Source organism: Natrix helvetica (genome assembly GCF_964273705.1).
Source record: "Natrix helvetica genome assembly, chromosome: Z".
NCBI lineage: Eukaryota > Metazoa > Chordata > Lepidosauria > Squamata > Natricidae > Natrix > Natrix helvetica.
Window position 1 is genome coordinate 34,084 of NC_138554.1, and position 18,790 is coordinate 52,873.

The following is an 18,790-nucleotide window of genomic DNA, read 5'->3' on the forward strand; positions in this document are numbered from 1 at the left end:
GCTCTTTTCTGAGACCCTGAGCTGGGTGGCACAAAGCCCATTGTTGGGTGTAGGATAGTTCACTCTGTTGCCCAGACTTGTCATTTCGTTTATGGTTTTATCTTAATTTTTGAATGTACATTTGTCATTTTGTTTTTATGTTGCAAGCCACCCAGAGTTGACTGGAGTAAGGCAGGGTCTGAGTCAAATAAGGCGGAAGGATGAAGGCCCTCAAGGAGGCCTGGTAGTGCCTCCAGCAAAGGACAGCCAAGAGGCGGCTGCTCCCTGCACCAGGCCTTCCAGCTGTCAGGCAGCAAAATCCTCCAAGAGGATGGGATGGGTCTGAGGAACGGGGGCAAGGCTTGGCACAGCAGAATGGGAGAGACTGCCCAGCCGCCCTTCCCTTCAACCCAAGAAAGAGCCCCTCGTGCCAATGGGTTTTTCAGGTTTTGGAGGGTCTGGTGAATGGGATCCCTGGCAAAGCCTATCTTTAGGCTTCCTGTCTCTAGTCCTGTTTCCGATTCTGATGCTCCTCTGTGGGTTTTATAGGCATAGATATTTATTCTGAAAAATCCATTTGCCCAAATCTACATTTCAGAGTGGTGCAGATGGTGGGGATTTTGGTGTCTGCTCATAGTAAATAAATGAATATGGTAGGGCTAGTTCAGCTCCACCCCTGCAGGGTTTTGGCCCTAGGACACCAGGTTTGCACTCCCAGCCCCCTCCGACCGTCTTGGAGGAGGGGGCACCAGCCCTGCCCGGCTGCTACACTCTCACCTGCCCAAATGCCACCCACATGTACCACCTCACCCTGTTCAACGAAGCCTTAGGCTGGTGTTCAATGGCTCTCAAGCGTTTTCCAGTTCTGACCAGAGAAGCTGGACATGGTCACAGAAGCACCAATGGTGCCAGTCCTGGAAGGCAGAGCCTGCCCCCGCCCTTAACCTCCATGTCAGCCCCTCCAGGGCCCCGGAGTCCTCCTTTCACCCGCTGCTTGCTGGTTGCATTCAAACAAAATGCCAGAAGATAACGTAAGCCACAGCTGTGGGGGCATAGCTGTCACTGCTGGGAGGGTAATTCTGGGGCACCAACTACCCAATGTCAGCCAACACTCCCTCTGGATCCCTCCACTGCCCCTCTAAGGTGGCTTCCCTGAACCATCTCTCAGGTCAGTTATTCCCACCAGGCACTTTCCCTGATGAGTTGCTGGATTGTACCTAGGTGTCCCATTTACTTAAGGAATGGGAAGAGCCAGAGAGCAAGGCTTTCTTCGGGAGTCCAGCTTCTGCATGGGTGGAAAAGGAGATGGGACCATTTCCCGGAGGTAAATAAATCAGTGGGGCTGGCAGAAGGTGAGTTCAGCCTCCCAGGCCGGCCCTCAACCCACAGCGCCGTTTGCAGACTCCCCAGTCGGCCTTGAAAGAGGCGAGGCGGGGATCAGAAGGGGTTCCTCGCATTCCCCTTTATCAAAGAAATTATATAATAAAGGAATTTGGTTCAGATGGTTATTGCCAGAAGGAATGCTGATTTTCTGGGAGGGCAGCAGAATTAGAATTAATACAGTTGCGGAGGCAGAGGCCTTCATTAAATAACACAGTGCCCTCCTAGATGAAATAGGGGACAGTACACAAGATATGAAGGAGGGAAGGGCCGTGGCTCTGCCAGCAGACAGGTCACAAAAATGAGTTAGAAACACTATTGTAATTGTTGTTATAATGTAATTGTTGGAAGTGACATAAAAGTTGATTGAATATATTGATGATATAATGTAAAACAAAAAGCTGCCAATGTCTATTTCTAAACTTTTGATGTTTTTTTTCTGTAAAAGTTGTGAGATTTGGGGGGATTTCCACCTTTCGCATGATGTAGCTGTCAAAGTTTTCTATACCTATTTACCCTTTTCCTATAAATATTTGTAAAAACCAATAACATTGTTGTTGTTTTTAAAGAAGGGGTTCCTCGCCTGGAGCCAAAGGCCGCCTTTCTTCCGCCCCACGGAGGGCTCCCGGGAGGCTCAGAGCGGGCAGCGGGTCAGGGCAGGGGACGGAGCAGAGCCCAGCTTCGGGGAAAGGCGGCTGAAGGTGGGGGGGGGGGGTCGAGGACGCGCCTGAAGCGACTGGCGCGGTTCGAGTCCAAGAGGGGAGGCGAGGCGGGCAGATGGAGAGACGGAGGGATGGATGCCGGGGGGAGGGGGGTGTTAAGGAACGGGGGACAAAGAGAAGCAGGCTGGGCGGGGCCAAAGGGATTGGGGGGCGGGAGGCCCACGGAATGCCGCTGGGGCGGGCAGAAAGCGCGAGTGACCAGAAAAGTTTGAGAGAGGGAAGGGGCGGAGGGAGAAGGCCAGAAGAAAGGAGTAGAAGAGGGGGGCGAGGAGAGGCAGCGGCGGAAGCGGCCCCCCTGTCCCCCGCTCCGGATTAGCATCGTATGTTGGCGCTGATTCCAACCGTCCACTCGCTCTGTCCCCAATGGGCGAACCGGGCAGCCGCGGGAAGGGCAGGGATCGGCCTTAGATCTCCGGCTCTTTCTCGGCGAGGCGGACGGGGAAAAGTTTGGAGGCGCCGAAGGATCCGCGGGCGGAGGAGCCGAGGCGACCCCCCCCCCCCTTCCGAGAGGCTTGAGGTCAGCCGTGCGCTGGGGAGCTCCGGAGATCTCGATCAAGGTGTGTGGAGATAGGGTGGCGGAGGCTCCTCCCGAGAGGCGCTCTGCACGTGCTCTGGAGGCGCTGGGTTGGTTATGGGTTCAGAGCTCCGGCTTTCCAGCGAGTCCCACGCGGGACTGGCTTGGAGAGCTGGTGGGTGCAGGCCTCCAGCTGGTGGGTACACAGTCGGCCTCATCCCTGCTGGACTCTGGCACCGAACAGGTAGCAGTAGACCGATGAATGGCAGGGGGGGAAGGGGCGCGTGGGGGGACCTACCTATGGAGAAAAGAGCTGGCCTCGGCCCCGAGGTGAGTCGTGCAGCAGGAGGCTCTTTAGGGGCACAAAGGGTTCATAGAAGGCTCCCCCACCCCCGGTATGGTGGGCTGCCAAGCGCGATCTTTTCTCAGATCACCTTGTGATTAAGTAACCGGGCGATTCAGACCTTGGCTGCCTTGGCTTGAGCTGTGCAGGGGGGGGGGGAGTTCCAGCCAGGGGATCAGCAGGTCAGGCCAGGCAGATCTGAACTGGTTGGCTGCTTTCTCTCAGCACCTGACCTCTGCTCAGGTGACCCCTGCAAGATGGGGGCAGCTCCAAAAGGCAGCCATGGAACTTCCTGCCTTGCAGGTGAGCCAGGTGCAAACCCTCAGAAGGGAAGGAGGAGGGCCCCTGCAAGGCCTTGGTAGGGCTGCCCCTGAACGTCCAGGGATGGGCTCTGCCAGGACAGGATCTCTCCTACCACTAACTCTCTGCCCCCCCCCCAAGGTGAAGGATGAGGAGCCTTCCCAGGTGGCAGCGGTGGTGGTGCTGTGGGCTGCCTTTGCTCTGGGTCGCGCTGGCCGTCTGCACGACCATCGGCTTCATGGTTCAGCTCCTGGGCATCTCCCTTCCGAAGAGGTAATGCCTGCCCCCTCCCCCCATTTCAGCAGGGCAGAGGCTGGGTGCACAGAGCTTGCTAGGGAGAGGAGGTGGGAAATGACCTGGCAGGAGGTGGCCGGTGGGTCAACCCAGGTCCTTGCAGGATGAAACTTAGTTGAGTGGGAGAGCAGTGGGGAAGCCCAAGGCCAGAAGAGAAAGGGAGAAGGTGCGGGCCAGCCCCCTCCACTCGGCTGTGGCAGAGAGCACGAGAAAGGCTTATCCAGGGAAGCCCCAGCTTCTGCTTCCGAGAGGAGCTGGTGCCTTTGTCATCTGGCTCAGCCTTTTCCAAACTCTCCCAGCAGGGTCTCCTCGACTCCGCTGCTCCCTCCCCTGCCTGCTCCGGTCCCTTCAGCGGAACCTGCGGGGGTGGGGGAGGAAGAGCCCACCAGACCCCTCCCCTCCTGCCAGCCGCGACGACACCTGGTCTTCCTGAAGACCCACAAGACTGCCAGTAGCACCCTGGTCAACATCCTGCACCGCTTTGGGGACACGAGATCGCTGCGCTTCGCCCTGCCGGCCGGCTACCAGTTCAACTATCCCAAGCTTTTTCAGGCACAGCGTGTAAAGGGGTGGCACCCCGAGGGGCCCCCATTCGACATCCTTTGCCACCACATGCGCTTCAACTTGCTTGAGGTGTGTGGGAGGAGTCCAAAGCAGTCAGGCAGGATTCAGATGGGGGAGGTGGGAAGAGGGGCTGGGGGTGGGAGGAGGGGCGCACGCAGAAGTCTCTTCCTTCCTCCAAGGGGCTTTTCCCAGCTGTTGCCATAGCCAGAAGGGAGCCCCACTTCTGGCTGGGGTTGTAACGTGTGTCTCTCTCAAGAGGCTACCAGCTGATGCTCCTCCAGAGTGGGATTTGGCATGGGAAGAGATGGGGCAGGTGAGAAGGGCTTCCTAGGAAGGGGATGGGTGCCAGGAGAGGGGGCGACCTGGAGGAAGAGGGCTGTGCACACGTTTTTTGCTAAATCGCAAAAGCAATAGCACTTAGGCTTCGCAGTGCTTCGCAGCCCCCTCTAAATGGTTTTACAGTCAGCCTCTGGCTCCCAACCATCTGTTAGTGGATGGCCTGGGCTCCAACTCCCACCCAGGAGACAGGCAGGCAGCTCATCTTTTCCATGGGTATCCCCTGTGGTTGGCATCAGCACTAACTTCCCCATGTTCCCCTCCAGGTCCAGAAGGTGATGCCCACGGACAGTTTCTACTTCTCCATAGTGCGGGATCCGGCTTCCTTGGCTGAATCGGCTTTCTCCTATTACCGGGGTGTGGTCCCTGCCTTCCGCCGGGCTCACTCACTGCCGGAGTTCCTGGCTTCTCCACAGAACTTCTACCGGCCCGGGGAGCGTGGCAGCCACTATGCTCGCAACCTGCTCTGGTTTGACTTTGGCCTTGATCCACCAGCAAGCCCCGGCTTAGCCACGATCCACGCTGCCCTGCTGGGCCTGGATCGTATTTTCCACCTGGTGCTGCTAACGGAATACATGGATGAGTCGCTGGTGCTGCTGCGTGATGCCCTCTGCTGGAGCTTTGAGGATGTGGTGGCTTTCCAGCACAACCTGCGCAATCCAGAGGCTGTTCACCAGCTGGGGCGCGGCGATACAGCTCAGCTCCGTGCCTGGAATCACCTGGACTGGCACCTCTACACTCATTTCAACCGCACTTTCTGGGCACGTGTGAAACACTTTGGCACTACCCGCATGGCTGGGGAAGTGGCCGTTCTCCGAAAGATGCGAGCGGAGTTTATGCGGCGCTGTTTACAAGGGGGGGGACCGCTGGAGCCAGGCCACATTGCTGACAAGCACATCCGCCCCTTCCAGTTTGGGCAGGTGCCAATCCTCGGTTATGCCCTACAACCCAGCCTGGCATCTGGCCTGCAGGTCGTGTGTCAGCAGATGGTTACTCCCGAACTGCAGTACAAGGACCTCCTCGATGCCAAGCAGTTTCCCCACCCCTACAAGAGGGGCAATCTCAGAGGGGGAGGGGAAGGCACCCACAATAGCTCTTGGCAGAAGCCATCTGATTAAAATGCCCCCCTCCCGTGGTGCTCTGCCAGACACCCCCGTCCATGCAGGACACAATGGGCATAGGGGCCCCAGGAGAGCTGCAGGGACAGGCGATGCCAGAGAAATGAAGAGGTTCCCATATTTGGAGAGGCAAAAGGCTGTCGGTTCTCTTAAACAGCTCGGGATTGTTTAAGACTGGGAGACAAACGGGGCAATACACCTTCCCTGGCACCAGGCATACCCAGCAGGTTCATGTGAGGAGCTTCCATAATTGGATTTCTTATGACTGGGCCAGGAAGAGCATGAAACACCCCCCCCCTTTGGCTAATCTCTGGCCCTTGCTCAGTATTTTCCACCCTCCCACCCTAACAAGGCATCTTCCAAAGCCTGGTAGACCAGCACTCTTGTGAGGAAGGGGCTGGGCTCTCTCACGCCAGCCTTTGGCCCACCAAAGTGCTCCTGCTGGCTGGCTGTGGAATGCCTGTCTCCCATGCCATTGTCTGACCCCAGAGGCAGTGGGGCTTGTACCTGGAAGGCCAGGGAAGCTGGAGCCGCCACGGGACTTGTTGGCTCTTCTCTGCACATCCGTCTCTACTTGAGGAAAGGAGGCTGCACCAGAGACTTCTCAGACAGAGAGGCTCTGGTGGCCATGCGGACAGCTTGAGGACCCGGGCAGCAGGGTCATATTTGGGGACCCTGAGCCCAGGGTTGGACCTGGGGTGAAAGCACAAGGACCTGTGGAGCCATTGCTGGCAAATGCTGGGAGAGAATGAAGCTGCCCTAAGTTGATGAGAAAGCTAGCAAGATACACAACCAACCCAGGATGGGAAGGAAGGTGAGGAAACAATCATTGTTTCAAGAATTAATCATTCGGAGTTATGTGATCCAATCAGAAGGGCTTAAATTATGGAGAACTTTGCATATAGAATAATAAATTGCAACACAAAAAAAAAGGCTTCTGGAGAAAGGCTGTTCCCATAGCTTCTTTAGCTTTGCCTAAACCAGTGGTGGGCAACCCGCGGCTCGGGAGCCACATGCGGCTCTTTACACCCTTTAATGCGGCTCTTCTGTGTGCTGGGTGCCCGCTCCCCTCCCTCCTCTCGGGCTTCGGAGGGAAGCTTCTGCAAAAGCCTGGGCAAGTGACAACCAATTTTGGTCCTATGACTGCAGAATGCTGCAAAATACCATAAATGCAGGCCAGTTGTTGAGTGTTTCAAATGTGATTGGAACACTCAACAAGGTGACCACAGTATGTGTGTGTGTGTGTGTGTGTGTGTGTGTGTGTGAGTGAGTGAGAAAGACAGACAGAGAGAGGAACAGAGAGAGGGAGTGAGGGAGGGAATCAGAGAGAGACTGACAGACAGACACACACACACACACAGACAGGGAGAGACAGAGAGGGGGAGGGAGGGAGAGAAAGATAGACAGACAGAGAGACACACACAGAGTGAGTGATTAAGTGAATGAGTGAGAGACAGACACACCCACATACACAGAGTGACAGAGAGAGAGGAAGGGAGGGGAGAGAGACAGAGGGAGAGACAGAGACAGACACACACACACACACTGAGTGAGAGACAGACAGACACACACAGAGAGTGACAGAGATGGGGGAGGGAGGGAGAGAGAGACAAAGAGCCAGAGAGAGAGAGAGAGAAAGAAAAAGAAAAAAAGAAAGAAAGTGGGAGAGAGAGATGAAATTAAAAACAACAACATACAAACCTGACTTACTCAAACTATCCAAGGAAATGCAAGGCCAATGTTCACATTAGTGGTTGTGACTTTGTCAGTCAATGTCAGGATGTAATTTTCTCTACATTGTAAGGCAAATTTTACAGAATTTAACGTTATCGATAAATAATATCGTTCTAAAGTTTTTGTTTTATTAGTTGTGTTATTTGTATCCTCCCGACCTATGTGGATACTTGCATGCAGAATATTCTCAATGAAAACTTATTGAAACTAAAAACAGTGTACCATCCTATGTATTTTTGGTTTTAAAAATGTGGCTCTCAAAGTAAATTTCAATCGTGGTTTTGGCGAGATTTGGCTCAGTTGAAAAAAAAGTTTGTCCACCACTGGCCTAAACCCAGCTCTACCTCAGCCAGGTCAGCAGACCTTCCAGGCAGCCTGAAGGATGACCGGAGCCAGAGACCGAGGAGTGGGATGACTTGCTTAGGGCCTTAATCCTGCTGGGGCATCAGGGTTGGTTAGGGGTGCAGGGATTAGCCAGGCTTTGGTCTATCCGCCCCAAGGCCATTTCTCTTTTTAGCCTGAACAAAACAGCCTCAAGACCCACTCTGTGGTCTCCTCCTGCTGCCTTCTCCAGGGAGGCCCTGTGGCCCAGCTGTCCCTTGCATAAGCTCCACAGTCCGGCTGCCACTCAGTGAAAATAAAAACTGGATTTTGCTGTCCCTTAAGAGCAAGGTTGAACTATGCAAACGGGTGGTGGTGGTGGTGGAGAAATAGCTGTCATCCCACAGAACCCTGGGAAGGAAGCCATGGGTGTTCCCGGCAGAATCTGGCTGCTTCTGTGAAACCACAGAAGCTGCTCCCTCCAGGCTCCCAACTCCCACCCATTATCCACAACAGCTGCAGGACTACGCCATGCAGGGCCGGATTTTCCTATAGGCTAACTAGGCTTCAGCCTAGGGCCTCAAGATCAAGAGGGGCCTTTTATTTTTATTTATTATCCGTGCCACATTTTTTATAAAGGTTAGTGCCAATTACAACATGTTTCATTTAATATAATAATAATAATAATAAATTTGAATTTATTAGCCGCTCCCTTTCCAGGCAGGACTCGGGGCGGCGTACACTAAGACATATATAAACATACATATATACAAAGACATACATGCACGGAGGAGGTAATAGATTAAAACATTTAGGCAAATTAAAACCATTAATATACCCCGTTTAATAAAAACCCAATATACAATAAAAATTTAAAATTTAAAAAAGACAGTCAGGAGGAATATGAAAAATTACGGTTGAGCCAGGCCAGATAATTGAAATATATATTGATATATATCACAGTAATGATGTATTTTATTATCTCTCATGTAATTTACAAACTTAAAAATGGGAGGCGAAAGGGCCCCCCATAAGTGGAATAGCCTAGGGCCTCTTTTCATCTAAATCCGGCCCTGCCTTTGAACCAGGCATGGCTGATTCTTGTGGAGAAGAGTGCACTCAACTCTGCAGCTGAAGAAACCACGGCCATGGTGGTTGTGCAGTGCCATCTTGGTCTTCTTGCTGGACAGGGAGGCAGTTCTGAGGCTGGAACTTGGACCATCTTCAGGTCACCCTGAGAGATCAGGAACCTCGGGCTCATCACCTCTGCTGCTATGCAGTTCAGATTTGCACCTTTCTTCTTTATTGCGCCCAATAGCCAGGTCAACCCAAAAGCTAGGACGGCACCTCTGGTTGAGTCCATATTCACACCGTGGAATTCTCAAATTACAACAGTTCTTTCCAGCATTTTGGGCAGTGATGCTGTTTAGATCTTTTTTTTCCACTGAACAATTACTGTGCTCCCTTTCAAAAAGGAGAATATCAATATAAAAAATTAAAACACATGAACTGATTGCTGTAGTCTGAGCCTTACTTGTTTTGTGTTCCTGAGCCACTTTTTCTCCTTAGAAACCAAGACTCTGCTCTCCAGAGAGGGGGCATCTCTTCTTTTGAGAAATGCCAATGGCCAGAGAAGTCACCCATGGCCAGCAGGACCAGTCACTTTCTGCCTGGCCTTCCTCTTGCCCAGCTGCATGGCACCGCTTCAGGTCAGGGCTGGGTGGGGCTTTCTCATTGCCCAGAAAGGCAATGCATGAAGCAGCTCCTCTTCTTATCTACATGTGGATCTCTCACAATTAGAACAATTTGCTCTGAATCTGGGCACAGTGATGATGGCCATAATAATAGAGAAGCTGGGAGGGGGAAGATACCATAAAATGGTTTAAATATATCTGAAAAGTTGTTACCGGGCAAGCCAGCGGGCAGCCTTCCTTGCCCCCTCCAAAACGTGCAGCATCTTCGAGAATCCTTGAGAAAGTCAAAACCTCCAAGTCAGCCCCTCTGTTCCAAGGAGTCCCACGAGGACAGCCCTGCAAAGAGATTCCGGCGAGTCGCTTCCGGAGTTCCCGACGGGAGTTTTGGGCGCTTGGCAAGCAGCCCACATTTGCGACCGTTTGCAGCATCCCGCCGACCGAAGATCGCGATCTTTGGCCGTTTTGACCCGTTCCCAGTGTTTACTTTCAGCTTTTGGCAAAAAACAAACAAACAAAAACCCCGTACTTTGGGTCTCATGGATTTTTGCTTAACACTTTAAAAAGGTTTATAAGACCCGCCTGGTCAGGGGACGAAGGGCTTCCTGACCCCCATTGTAATTCCGGGTTCAAGGCGAGCCAGGAGAAGGAACCGGGTTAGGAAGCTACATTGGGACGGATTTATTCAGAAATCTTGACAATTCCAGGCGGCTTCCCAAGCCTTTCAGTCCGCCGGATTCAATCCGAGTGGATTATTTCATACGTGCAAACTACATTTATTCAGCCAAAACCTGGAAGAAGAGAGTAACCGCGGACTTTAGACAGATGTTGGGCCCAGGAAGGGAAGCCGCCGGCACCTCCGCTCCTCCCTCCCAGCTGTCCGTCGCAAACGCCGAAGGGTGAAGGAAGCTCTCCCAAGCGCTCCGCCCTGGTAGGAGCCGGTCTGGGGTGGCTGCGGGAGCCGCCAAGGGCCCAAGGCTCCCACCGCGCAGCCTCCCCGCACCGCGCAGCCTCCCCGCACCGCGCAGCTGGCCAGGAAAGGGCGGGCGGGCAGCAGGGAGACGCCGAGGCCTGCTTCGCCCCGCCCGCCGCGCTGCGGCCGCCTCTCTCCGCCTCCGCGCCCGCCTCCTTGGCCGCCTTGCTCTCCCGGAGAACCCGGGCCGAATCCGCCTCCTGCGCGCCTCGTCTGGCCCTCCTCCTCCTCTCCTCCAGCAGCCGCCCGGCGGAGCTCGACCAGGGGGACCCCGACCAGGGGGACCCCAGCCGCCCATGCCGTGCCGCCCTCGCCCCGACAGCAGCCGCCGCCCCTCGCCGCCCGGCCGGGACCTCGCCCGCCGCCCGCTTCGCCCGCCGGCATGGAGTCCCAGTGCGACTACTTCATGTATTTCCCGGCGGTGCCCTTCCCGGCCCGCGAGGTGCTCCTGGGGGAGCCGGGCCGATACCGGGCCTTGCCCCGCAGGAACCACCTCTACCTGGGCGAGACGGTCCGCTTCCTGCTGGTGCTGCGGTGCCGCTCGGGGGCCGGCGGCTCTCCTCGGCCGCCCTGGGGTGAACTGGCCGGCTCGCTCGCGGCCCTGGCCAGTGTCAGCCCGGCTGGCGGCGGCGGCGGCGGCGACGGAGGAGACGAGGCCCTCCTGGGGGAAGCGGCGGAGGAGGGCGCGGCCGGAGCCGGAGAGGCGGCCGCCGATGGCAGTGTCTTCCGGGAATGCCGGGCGCTCCTGACCCACGGCCACGGCGCCCCGGGAACGACGGCGCTGGCCGTAAGAGCGGGAGTGGGGTGGCGCCGGCGGGGCGGCGACGCCCCGAGGAGCCTCCTGACCCTCGGCACCCTCCCGCAGGTTACCCCCGAGGAGCCCATCGTCTCCACCGATGAAGTCATCTTTCCGCTGACCATCTCTCTGGACAGGCTGCCGCCCAGCACCCTCAAGGCCAAAGTAAGCCCCCCCCCCCCGCCTTGCCCTGCCTTGCCCTGTTCCGGCCAGCGCCCTCCGGGCGGCCTTCCCCAGGACTGATGCCGGTTCTTCCGCAGATCGTGGCCACCGTCTGGAGGCGCGACCAGGAGAGAGGCGAGGTCCGGGAACGCGGCTACCTCAGCATCCTGCAGGATCGGGCCCCTTCCCAGATCTTCCGGGAAGAGCAGGGCGCCTTCAAGGCGCAAGGTGAGTCGGAACGGCAGGCGGGCGGCCTTCACCCTCCCTCCCTCCCTCCTACCGGGGCCGGGCAGAGCTGATGCCTCCCTCTCTGCCCTTGCTTTCCAGTGAGCACCATGCTGACTGTGCTGCCTCCCCCTGAGCTGAAGTGCCAGCAACTCAACGTGTCTGGGAAGCACTTGACGGTTCTCAAAGGTGGGTTGCTAGGCGGGGAGGGGAGGGGAGGGCCCCCTCTCCTTCAGCCAGGTCCCATATGTGCTTCCCCCTTCCCATCCCCCCCTTCCCAGTTCTGAACGCTGCCTCCCAGGACGAGCTCTCGGTGTGGGACGTGCGTATCCTGCCCAACCTGAATGCCAGTTACCTTCCCATGATGCCTGACGGCTCCGTCTTACTAGTTGATGATATCTGGTAAGAGGGCCAGTATGTCTGTCTGTCTGTCTGTCTGGGGGAGCATTTAAGGGCCATTCCCCATTCTTCAAACCGGACTGTTTACTTTTGAGCAGCCCAAATCCAACCCTTTTCTGAGCTGCACTTCCAGGGCTGGTACTTGGATGAACCCACAGCAGGGCCTTAGCTACACCCAGTCTGCCTAGTGGTTAAATCCCCAGGCAAGGAGCCAGGAGGCAGCTTTGGAGCCACTTGAGGCATGAAAAGCAGCTGAGAGACTTTGGACGGTCCCCTCCTCTTAGCCCAGCCCCCCCCCCTCACAGGGTTGTTTTGTTGTGGAGAAAATCAGAGGAGGAGGAAGGTGCTAGATATATTCACTACCTTGTTTTTAAGGTAGAATAAATAAATACACTTTTTGCTCTCTGGGGAGCGGGAGGGGGAGGGGGAGGGAGGAAAGTCGTGCCTGACTCTTGGAGCCCTTCAGCGTCTCCTTCCTGGAGGGTCTCCTTGGGCTGCCGCCAAGAGGCAGAAGGAGAAGCTGCCTCAGGGATGGCAGAGGCCAGGCATCAAGGGGTGCTACCTGCATGCCCATGAGCTCAAAAGGGAGCTTCTTGCATGGCAGAACCCTGGCGTCTTGATTCTGCTTCTTGCATGGCAGAAACCTTCTCTTTTCCCAGCCGCAATGGGCTGTGGGCAGAAGCAGGGCTCCATTGCCCTGAGGCCTAGAATTGATGGATGTGCCAGGGAAGCAGGGGTCTGCAGGCACATGTATGGGAGGAGGGGGATGGGTTGCCGTTTTTTCTCACGCTGCTTCTGTTCCGCCTCCCCACAGCCACCAATCTGGCGAAGTCTCCATGGCCTCCTTTTGCCAGGTGCCCTCAACCACTTCTGCCTGGCCCTGCTCCCTCCGGGCACTGGAGGAGCAAAATTTCCTTTTCCAACTGCAGGCGCCAGAGCGGCCCCCCGACAGCACCAAAGAGGTGAGGTTTCCCCCCCCCGCCCGCCTGAGCCCTCCTTGCCTGCGCACCTGCAGTGCAGAGGGGGAGGGGGACGCAGGGGGCAGCCGTTCATTCTCCCCTGGCACTTGCAGGGCCTGGAGGTCCCTCTCATTGCGGTGCTACAGTGGTCGACCCCCAAACTCCCGTTCACGAGCAGCATCTACACGCACTACAGGTGAGCAGCTCGATTTCGATTAGCCGGCTTGGCACACTCATAGTTTTATTTTACCTCCTGGCAGATATTTTAATTGGAATTTCTGGGGAACTATTTTAAATTTAATTCTTGGGGGTATTTTTAGGGGTCGTTTTTTAAATATTGTATTTTAAATGCTTTACTTAATGTACAGTTTTTATAACCTCCTCCATGTAAGCATTTAATTATTTAAGTATTTAAATATTTAAGTATTTGTTTATTTATGTACTCTTTTTATGTATTCATCGACTGTACACCGCCCCGAGTCCCTTTTGGGAGAGGGGGCGGTCTAGAAATATGAATAAAAGTAAAGTAAAAGTAAAGCTCCTCTTTTGGTCCAGAAGGGACACGGCCAGCCTCAGGGTGCCCAGGAGGGGAGCCTGGCTGGCACAGGAGATGAGGGAGGCATCTTGGCAGTGTCGCAGGAAACAGTGGCCACACTGCTTACTCCTGCAGCCATCTGCTCTAAGCACCCCTAAATTCTTCCCTTCTGTTGTTCTGCCTGACCCTGTACGCCCAATACTGTACCCTGCCAGAGGATTCCCCCTCCCCCCAGAGTGGCTGATCTTACGTTCAGAAACACTGAACTGCATCTTTCGCCACGTTTTTGACCAATTTTGCAGCAATGCCAATTCATTTTCCATGTTATGAATACCCCCAGGAACTGTTATACCACTTAGAAACTCCTTGAACGGAAGAGGCTTTGTGCTCCACTGCTTGTGGCAGGTCTCTGTTGACCACCACCACCACACCCTGGGATCTGTCCCTGAGCCAGCTTCCCATCAGCCACTGAACCACCCAGCGGTTAAGCCCTGTCCTGCATAACCTATTTAGGAGTTCATTATGTGGATGAAATGCTTTGCTAAAATCCAGGTAGGCTGTGTGTCCACAGCACCACCTTCCTCCCAAACATCTCACCTGGAGGCGGCCCTGGGTGGACTGAGGCTCCCCGAACATCACTGCAGAGCCCTTGCCTTGCGAGCGGCCCTTTCTGATGGAAGAGCCAGCAGGAAAACTGGGCTGGGAGCTGCTGGGTTCAAGGCTGAGCTTTCGGTGTCGTGCAGCTGTCAGCATGAGCGTAATGGAAGGGTTGGAAGATGCCAATCGTGCTCTCAAGAGTTTATATATGCCAGTAGTGGTATTCTGCCGGTTATTACCAGCACCAGTGGCTGTTGGAGGCTTCGACCACTCACCCACACGCAATGCGCGATCTTCTGTGCATGCACAGAAGGCGGCACGTGCGAACATAGCTAGCATGTGTGTGAGCGCGCTCACATTTGCGAACCAGTAGCGAAAGTAAGTGAATTCCACCACTGATATGCACCATACATCCGTGTAGAGAGAGAGAGCGTATCATATCCGAGTTTCTACCTACTTGGCAGGTAGCCCTGATTCTATAGGAGGAGTTCAAATTCTGCCATTTTTCTTGGAAGTCCACCTTTGTTTTGGAGCCAGTTTTTATTCTTCCAACGATTTATAAGTACAAATGATGGCACGGTCTGGCCTGCTCTCCCTGTGTATAGTTCAGAGGGGTCCAAACTTGGGAACTGTAAGACTTGTGGACTTCCAACTCCCAGAATTCCCCAGCCAGCTGGCCAGACATGTCTCTGTCTGTATTATCTGGCAGCCAGATTCCTTCTACGGGAAGTTTTCTTGCATAAAGTATCTTGTAATTTATTTATTTATTGCTTTTTGAATATCACTTTGTTATCGTGAGAATTCTCAAAAAAAACCAACCCTGGATTATTTTCATCCGTTATCTCCTTGCATTCTGTTCTCCATCCCCCGCCTTGTATTTCCAGGCTATTGAGGCCCAGGGTTAAGTCATCGCCAGGGTGAAGGACCTTCCTGGAGAAGATTCAAAGCTTAGTTTAGAACTATATAGGGCCATTTTTTTAGTGTATTCCTGTACGTAGAAATTGCCCTCTTTTTTGGGGGGGGGAGTATGTTTAGAGGTGGAGGGAGGGTTGACCCTGATGGGGCCCAACACCACAGAGGGTTAGTCTTCTCTGTTCTATCTTGGCAGCCAAAGCTCCGAGCATGGTTTGGCACCCATCTCACAAGCTGGAAGACAGAGTGCCCCTCCCACCCACCCCCAGAGATACCAAAGAAAGGGGGCATCTAAGCAAGGACTCTAGGGCTTTAGCACAGAGGGACTGCCAAGCGTTCTCATTTTCCCTCCTAGGCTGCCCAGCATCCGCCTTGCCCGTCCCAGGTTTGTGATGACTGCAGAATGCGAGTCGCCAGTTGTCTTGCATCGGCGCTTTGTAGTTACATACACACTCATCAACAACTTGCAGGACTTTCTGGCAGTGCGCCTGGTGTGGACGCCAGAAAGTGCTGCCGCAGGTGAGCGGAGGCTGGAGGCGGGCTCTTGGGAAGATGGGACAGCCGACTCCTCTTCAGGCAGAGGGGAAGGGCAGCAGCTGCTGGTGGCCTGGGAGGGCAGGCCGGGAGCTGCACAGGCCTCTACCCCCACCCCTCTCCACTGGCTGGGTTTTGGGAGCATGCTGCGTCTTCGGACCCTCTTAACCGCTCTTGCTCGGCTCTCCCCCACCCTGGTCCTTTAGGGAAGAAGCAGAATATCTGCGACGAATGTTGTGCCACACCAGACCCTCAAGACTCCATTGTGTGCCACACCCCTCTCAATAACCTGGGATTCTCCCGCAAAGGCAGCGCCCGCACCTTCTGCGTCACATTCCAGGCTCTGCGTGCTGGCTTGTTTGAGGTAAATGTCCCCACATGCATGGATTAATTGGCTCAACAAACCAGGATCCTCTTGCCAATTGCAGATGATCTATCTGGGTTACATCCAATTCCAACATTGCATAGCAGAACAATCGCAGACCCACCAAGACGACTATCCTCTCTTTTCCCGCCCTGCTCCCCCACCCCCCGGCTGCAGCTGTCCCAGCACATGAAGCTGAAGCTCCAGTTCACAGCCAGCGTGTCCAACCCCCCTCCAGAGGCCCGGCCGGTGTCCCGCAAAAGCAGCCCTGGGAGCCCAGCAGTGCGGGAGCTGGTGGGGCGTCATCAGGCCAGCCTTGGTCGCTCCCAGAGCTTCTCACACCAGCAGCCGGCACGGGGACACCTCCTGAGGTGGGTGCTATAGAGGAAGCTAATCAGGAGGGAAGGAAGTGGCTGGAGAGACCCAACCCTAGACTCTGCAGACATCAGCTGGGAGGGAAAGGGATGGACGCTCAGGGAAAACCCTGCTAATCTCTCTCCTCCCCCTCCCTCCCTCCCAATAGGTCAGGAAGCGTCATGGAACGACGGGCCATAACTCCCCCTGTAGGCTCCCCAGTGGGCCGCCCTCTTTATTTACCCCCGGACAAGGCTTCTCTTTCCCTTGACAAAATTGCCAAACGAGAGTGCAAGGTGCTGGTGCTAGCACCTGTCACATGACAGAGGAGGGGTCCGCAGAAAGGGCAGCATTGGCTGCCTTCACCCTACCCTCAGAACCAACGCACAGTATGTGCCATCCAGTCTTGCATCCCAGACACCTGAATTTCACAGGATGATGCCCACCCCCCCATCCACCTGACCCCATATCTCCTCAAACAGGAGTCCTCAGCCGCACCCCTAGCTGAGAGCATTTTCTGGCTGTGCCACAGTTCACCCTTCCAGGGACTGCTGCCCCTCTTGCCCACATACTCATGTTCCTTCAGCTGAGCAGCAAGCAGTGGTTTTCACTGGGGGGAGGGGGAACTTGTCTGAAAGCCAAGGGGAAGAAGCAGCTACATCACCCCTCCCCCCAAGCAAGGTACTACTCCAGCCCCTCTGGCAGAATAGGTACTTTTAATAGCAGGACATTCCCCAAATTGATTTTTCCTTTTTACCCTGGATTAGGCCCCGGGATGTGACCTGGAAGGCTCACAGTATCTCTGTCTCTGCTGCATTCCTAGTCGGGAGAGGGCTGGTCTCTGGCCCTCTCCCTACCTCCGTATCCTCCCAGGCCAAGGCCACTTTCCATTGCACTTTATTTAATTTTTGTTATTTATATTTTTTATTCATTCAGAAGCAACTCCAACTCTGTATGTTTGTGCTTACAAATAAACTGCACTGGCTGGCCGGCAAATAACATGCTTAATGGATCTCTTTGGTGTCCTCTGGCACCGTCCCTTTCTTCCTTCCTCTGCTTTCACGATCTGAAGACGTGGTCGGATTTAACAATCCCCAGTCGCCTGGATCTTCCGCTGGTTTCAGGCAGCCCAAAGCAGCTAGCAAGCATCCAGTCTGAAAACAGTTTTGCTTTGCTTTGCTTTGCTCCCCCTCAGAAAATCAGATGGCATGTAAAAGGCTTCTCAAGAGGGCAACTCCCCCCAAAGCAGCATCTCAGCCAGGATCATCAGAAGGGGAAATAAAGGCTCCAGGGTCTTTCGAGCCAGGAATCTCTGGAGAATGGAGGGAAAAAAAACCTTCCCCAAACAGGGCCCAGAAACGGGAGAGGTGGCCCAGGGGGGATGAGAATAAAAGACAAAAGCAAGGAAAGGCGGAGGTGAGGGGAAGGTCTCCCCACGTCCCTCCCCTTCCTGCTTTGGTTGTAGGGGAGGGAGGGGTGGAAGAAGGGACTGAGGGAAGGAAGGAAGGGAGGGGGCGAAGCAGCAGACGGAGGGATTCCCCGCCGCTCAGACGACCACGGGCTCCTGGACGCTGTTGAGCCGCTTGACCACGAAGAGCTTCTGCCCGGAGACGGTCGCCAGCAGGGAGTGTTCCCCGAAGACCACTGCGAAAGGGGGGGGGGGGGAGGAACGGCGCCGGTCAGCGGAGGTCACGGCGTCTGCGCCCGCCCCTACCCCCTCATCCCCCCCCCCAGGAGGCTCACCGGAGACGCGGCGGAAGGGCAGCTCGGGGCCACGGGGCAGCCGGAAGGCGCAGGCCGTGCTCACCAGCTCCGCCATGGCGCCCGCGGTACGCTCGTCATTCTCCAGGTCGCCCGCCGACTGCGGGGAGAGGGAGGTCAGCGCCCGCCGGACGCCCCCCCGACCCCCCCAGTCCCCTCCCACCGCCTCCTCACCGCCAGGACGGCGCCGTCGCAGATGACCAGGTAGCCGGTCTGGTCCGGAATGCGCTCCAGGCCCTGCGTGAGGGCCGCCGCTGCCGCCTGCCGGGAAAGCAGCGCTCGGTCAGCCCGGCCGCCCACTCCGCCTCCGCCCCCTCCTTCTCCCCCTCCGGAGCTCACCATGCCCTGCTGGAACCGCCAACAAACGGAGCCGTGGCACCGCCCACTGACCCCTGCGGAAACGGAAGGGGCGGACCTCCGGAGAGTCCCCAAGGGCGCTGTTTTCCGGTGAGGGAGCTCAGGGCGGAAGTGGCTTCAGCTCGGGACTCGCGCGAGATCGGGGGACGGGGGCGGCCCCTGCCACGGATGACTCCGCCTCTTCCCGCGAAGCCGACGGGAGAGGGCGGCGCGCCCCGCCTTCCCCTCCCTCCCTCCCTCGCGCGGGGTTCCCTTTAGCCTTCCGCGCCCTCGCGGCCGCCGCCTGAGGGTGGGCGCTGCTGCTCCTGCTGGGCGGCCCCCTTTGCGCCCAGGCGCCCGTCACCCGCGGGAGGCCAGCCTGCCGACGCCGCCTCGGCCTGGTCTTTCGGATCGCGGAGGCTGTGAAGGTCCGAGCGAGCCTGAGCGGCAGCGGGAGGCAACCTCCATCCACGGGGGAAGCGCGGGGGTGGGAAGGGGAATGTTGCAGGGGGGGCGCGAATCCGGGGAGAGGGAGCCCCCCGACACAGACACACATAGCCCCGGTGTGCCCTGCAACCCCCGTCGCG

The 18,790-nt window shown here is 56.0% G+C and overlaps 3 protein-coding genes across 7 annotated transcripts; 2 read left to right on the plus strand and 1 right to left on the minus strand.

Annotated features, from left to right (window-relative positions):
* The first annotated feature begins 2,209 nt into the window (after positions 1-2,209).
* LOC309400902 (galactose-3-O-sulfotransferase 4-like) lies at positions 2,210-5,561 on the plus strand. Of its 2 annotated transcripts, none has more exons than XM_081969628.1 (4): positions 2,210-2,638; positions 3,380-3,511; positions 3,832-4,165; positions 4,699-5,561. In XM_081969628.1, exons 2-4 carry the CDS (start codon positions 3,387-3,389, stop codon positions 5,548-5,550), a joined length of 1,311 nt encoding a protein of 436 aa, XP_081825754.1. In that variant the 5' UTR covers positions 2,210-2,638; positions 3,380-3,386; the 3' UTR covers positions 5,551-5,561. The 2 variants fall into 2 exon arrangements, with proteins under 2 accessions (XP_081825754.1, XP_081825755.1); XM_081969629.1 differs by having other exon boundaries at positions 3,835-4,165.
* Positions 5,562-10,341: 4,780 nt separating this feature from the next.
* Positions 10,342-17,105, plus strand: LOC309400901 (trafficking protein particle complex subunit 14-like; the record flags this gene model as incomplete). 4 transcript variants are annotated; one of them, XM_081969626.1, is made up of 11 exons in its annotated part: positions 10,344-11,056; positions 11,135-11,230; positions 11,326-11,455; positions 11,555-11,641; positions 11,734-11,854; positions 12,666-12,813; positions 12,924-13,006; positions 15,210-15,373; positions 15,595-15,752; positions 15,930-16,123; positions 16,874-17,105. In XM_081969626.1, exons 1-11 carry the CDS (start codon positions 10,652-10,654, stop codon positions 17,103-17,105), a joined length of 1,818 nt encoding a protein of 605 aa, XP_081825752.1. In that variant the 5' UTR covers positions 10,344-10,651. The 4 variants fall into 4 exon arrangements, with proteins under 4 accessions (XP_081825750.1, XP_081825752.1, XP_081825751.1 ...); XM_081969627.1 differs by lacking the exon at positions 16,874-17,105 and adding an exon at positions 16,276-16,847 and having other exon boundaries at positions 10,347-11,056; XM_081969624.1 differs by having other exon boundaries at positions 10,342-11,230.
* LOC309400903 (ragulator complex protein LAMTOR4-like) lies at positions 17,003-18,315 on the minus strand. Its single transcript, XM_081969630.1, has 4 exons — positions 18,207-18,315; positions 18,042-18,128; positions 17,850-17,967; positions 17,003-17,750 (listed from the first exon to the last, which is right to left on the minus strand). The coding sequence occupies exons 1-4, from the start codon at positions 18,207-18,209 to the stop codon at positions 17,653-17,655; spliced, it is 306 nt and encodes a 101-aa protein (XP_081825756.1). The 5' UTR covers positions 18,210-18,315; the 3' UTR covers positions 17,003-17,652.
* Positions 18,316-18,790: the final 475 nt, after the last annotated feature.

Excerpts from the sequence above, each read along its gene's own strand:
- LOC309400902 (XM_081969628.1), top strand. The coding sequence starts at position 3,387 with ATGAGGAGCCTTCCCAGGTGGCAGCGGTGGTGGTGCTGTGGGCTGCCT. Across the intron at positions 3,512-3,831 it reads GGCATCTCCCTTCCGAAGAG|CAGGGTCTCCTCGACTCCGC; the intron begins GTAATGCCTGCC and ends AAACTCTCCCAG. Across the intron at positions 4,166-4,698 it reads TGCGCTTCAACTTGCTTGAG|GTCCAGAAGGTGATGCCCAC; the intron begins GTGTGTGGGAGG and ends GTTCCCCTCCAG.
- LOC309400903 (XM_081969630.1), bottom strand. Across the intron at positions 17,968-18,041 it reads GCGACGGCGCCGTCCTGGCG|TCGGCGGGCGACCTGGAGAA; the intron begins GTGAGGAGGCGG and ends CTCTCCCCGCAG. Across the intron at positions 17,751-17,849 it reads GCCCTTCCGCCGCGTCTCCG|TGGTCTTCGGGGAACACTCC; the intron begins GTGAGCCTCCTG and ends CCCCTTTCGCAG.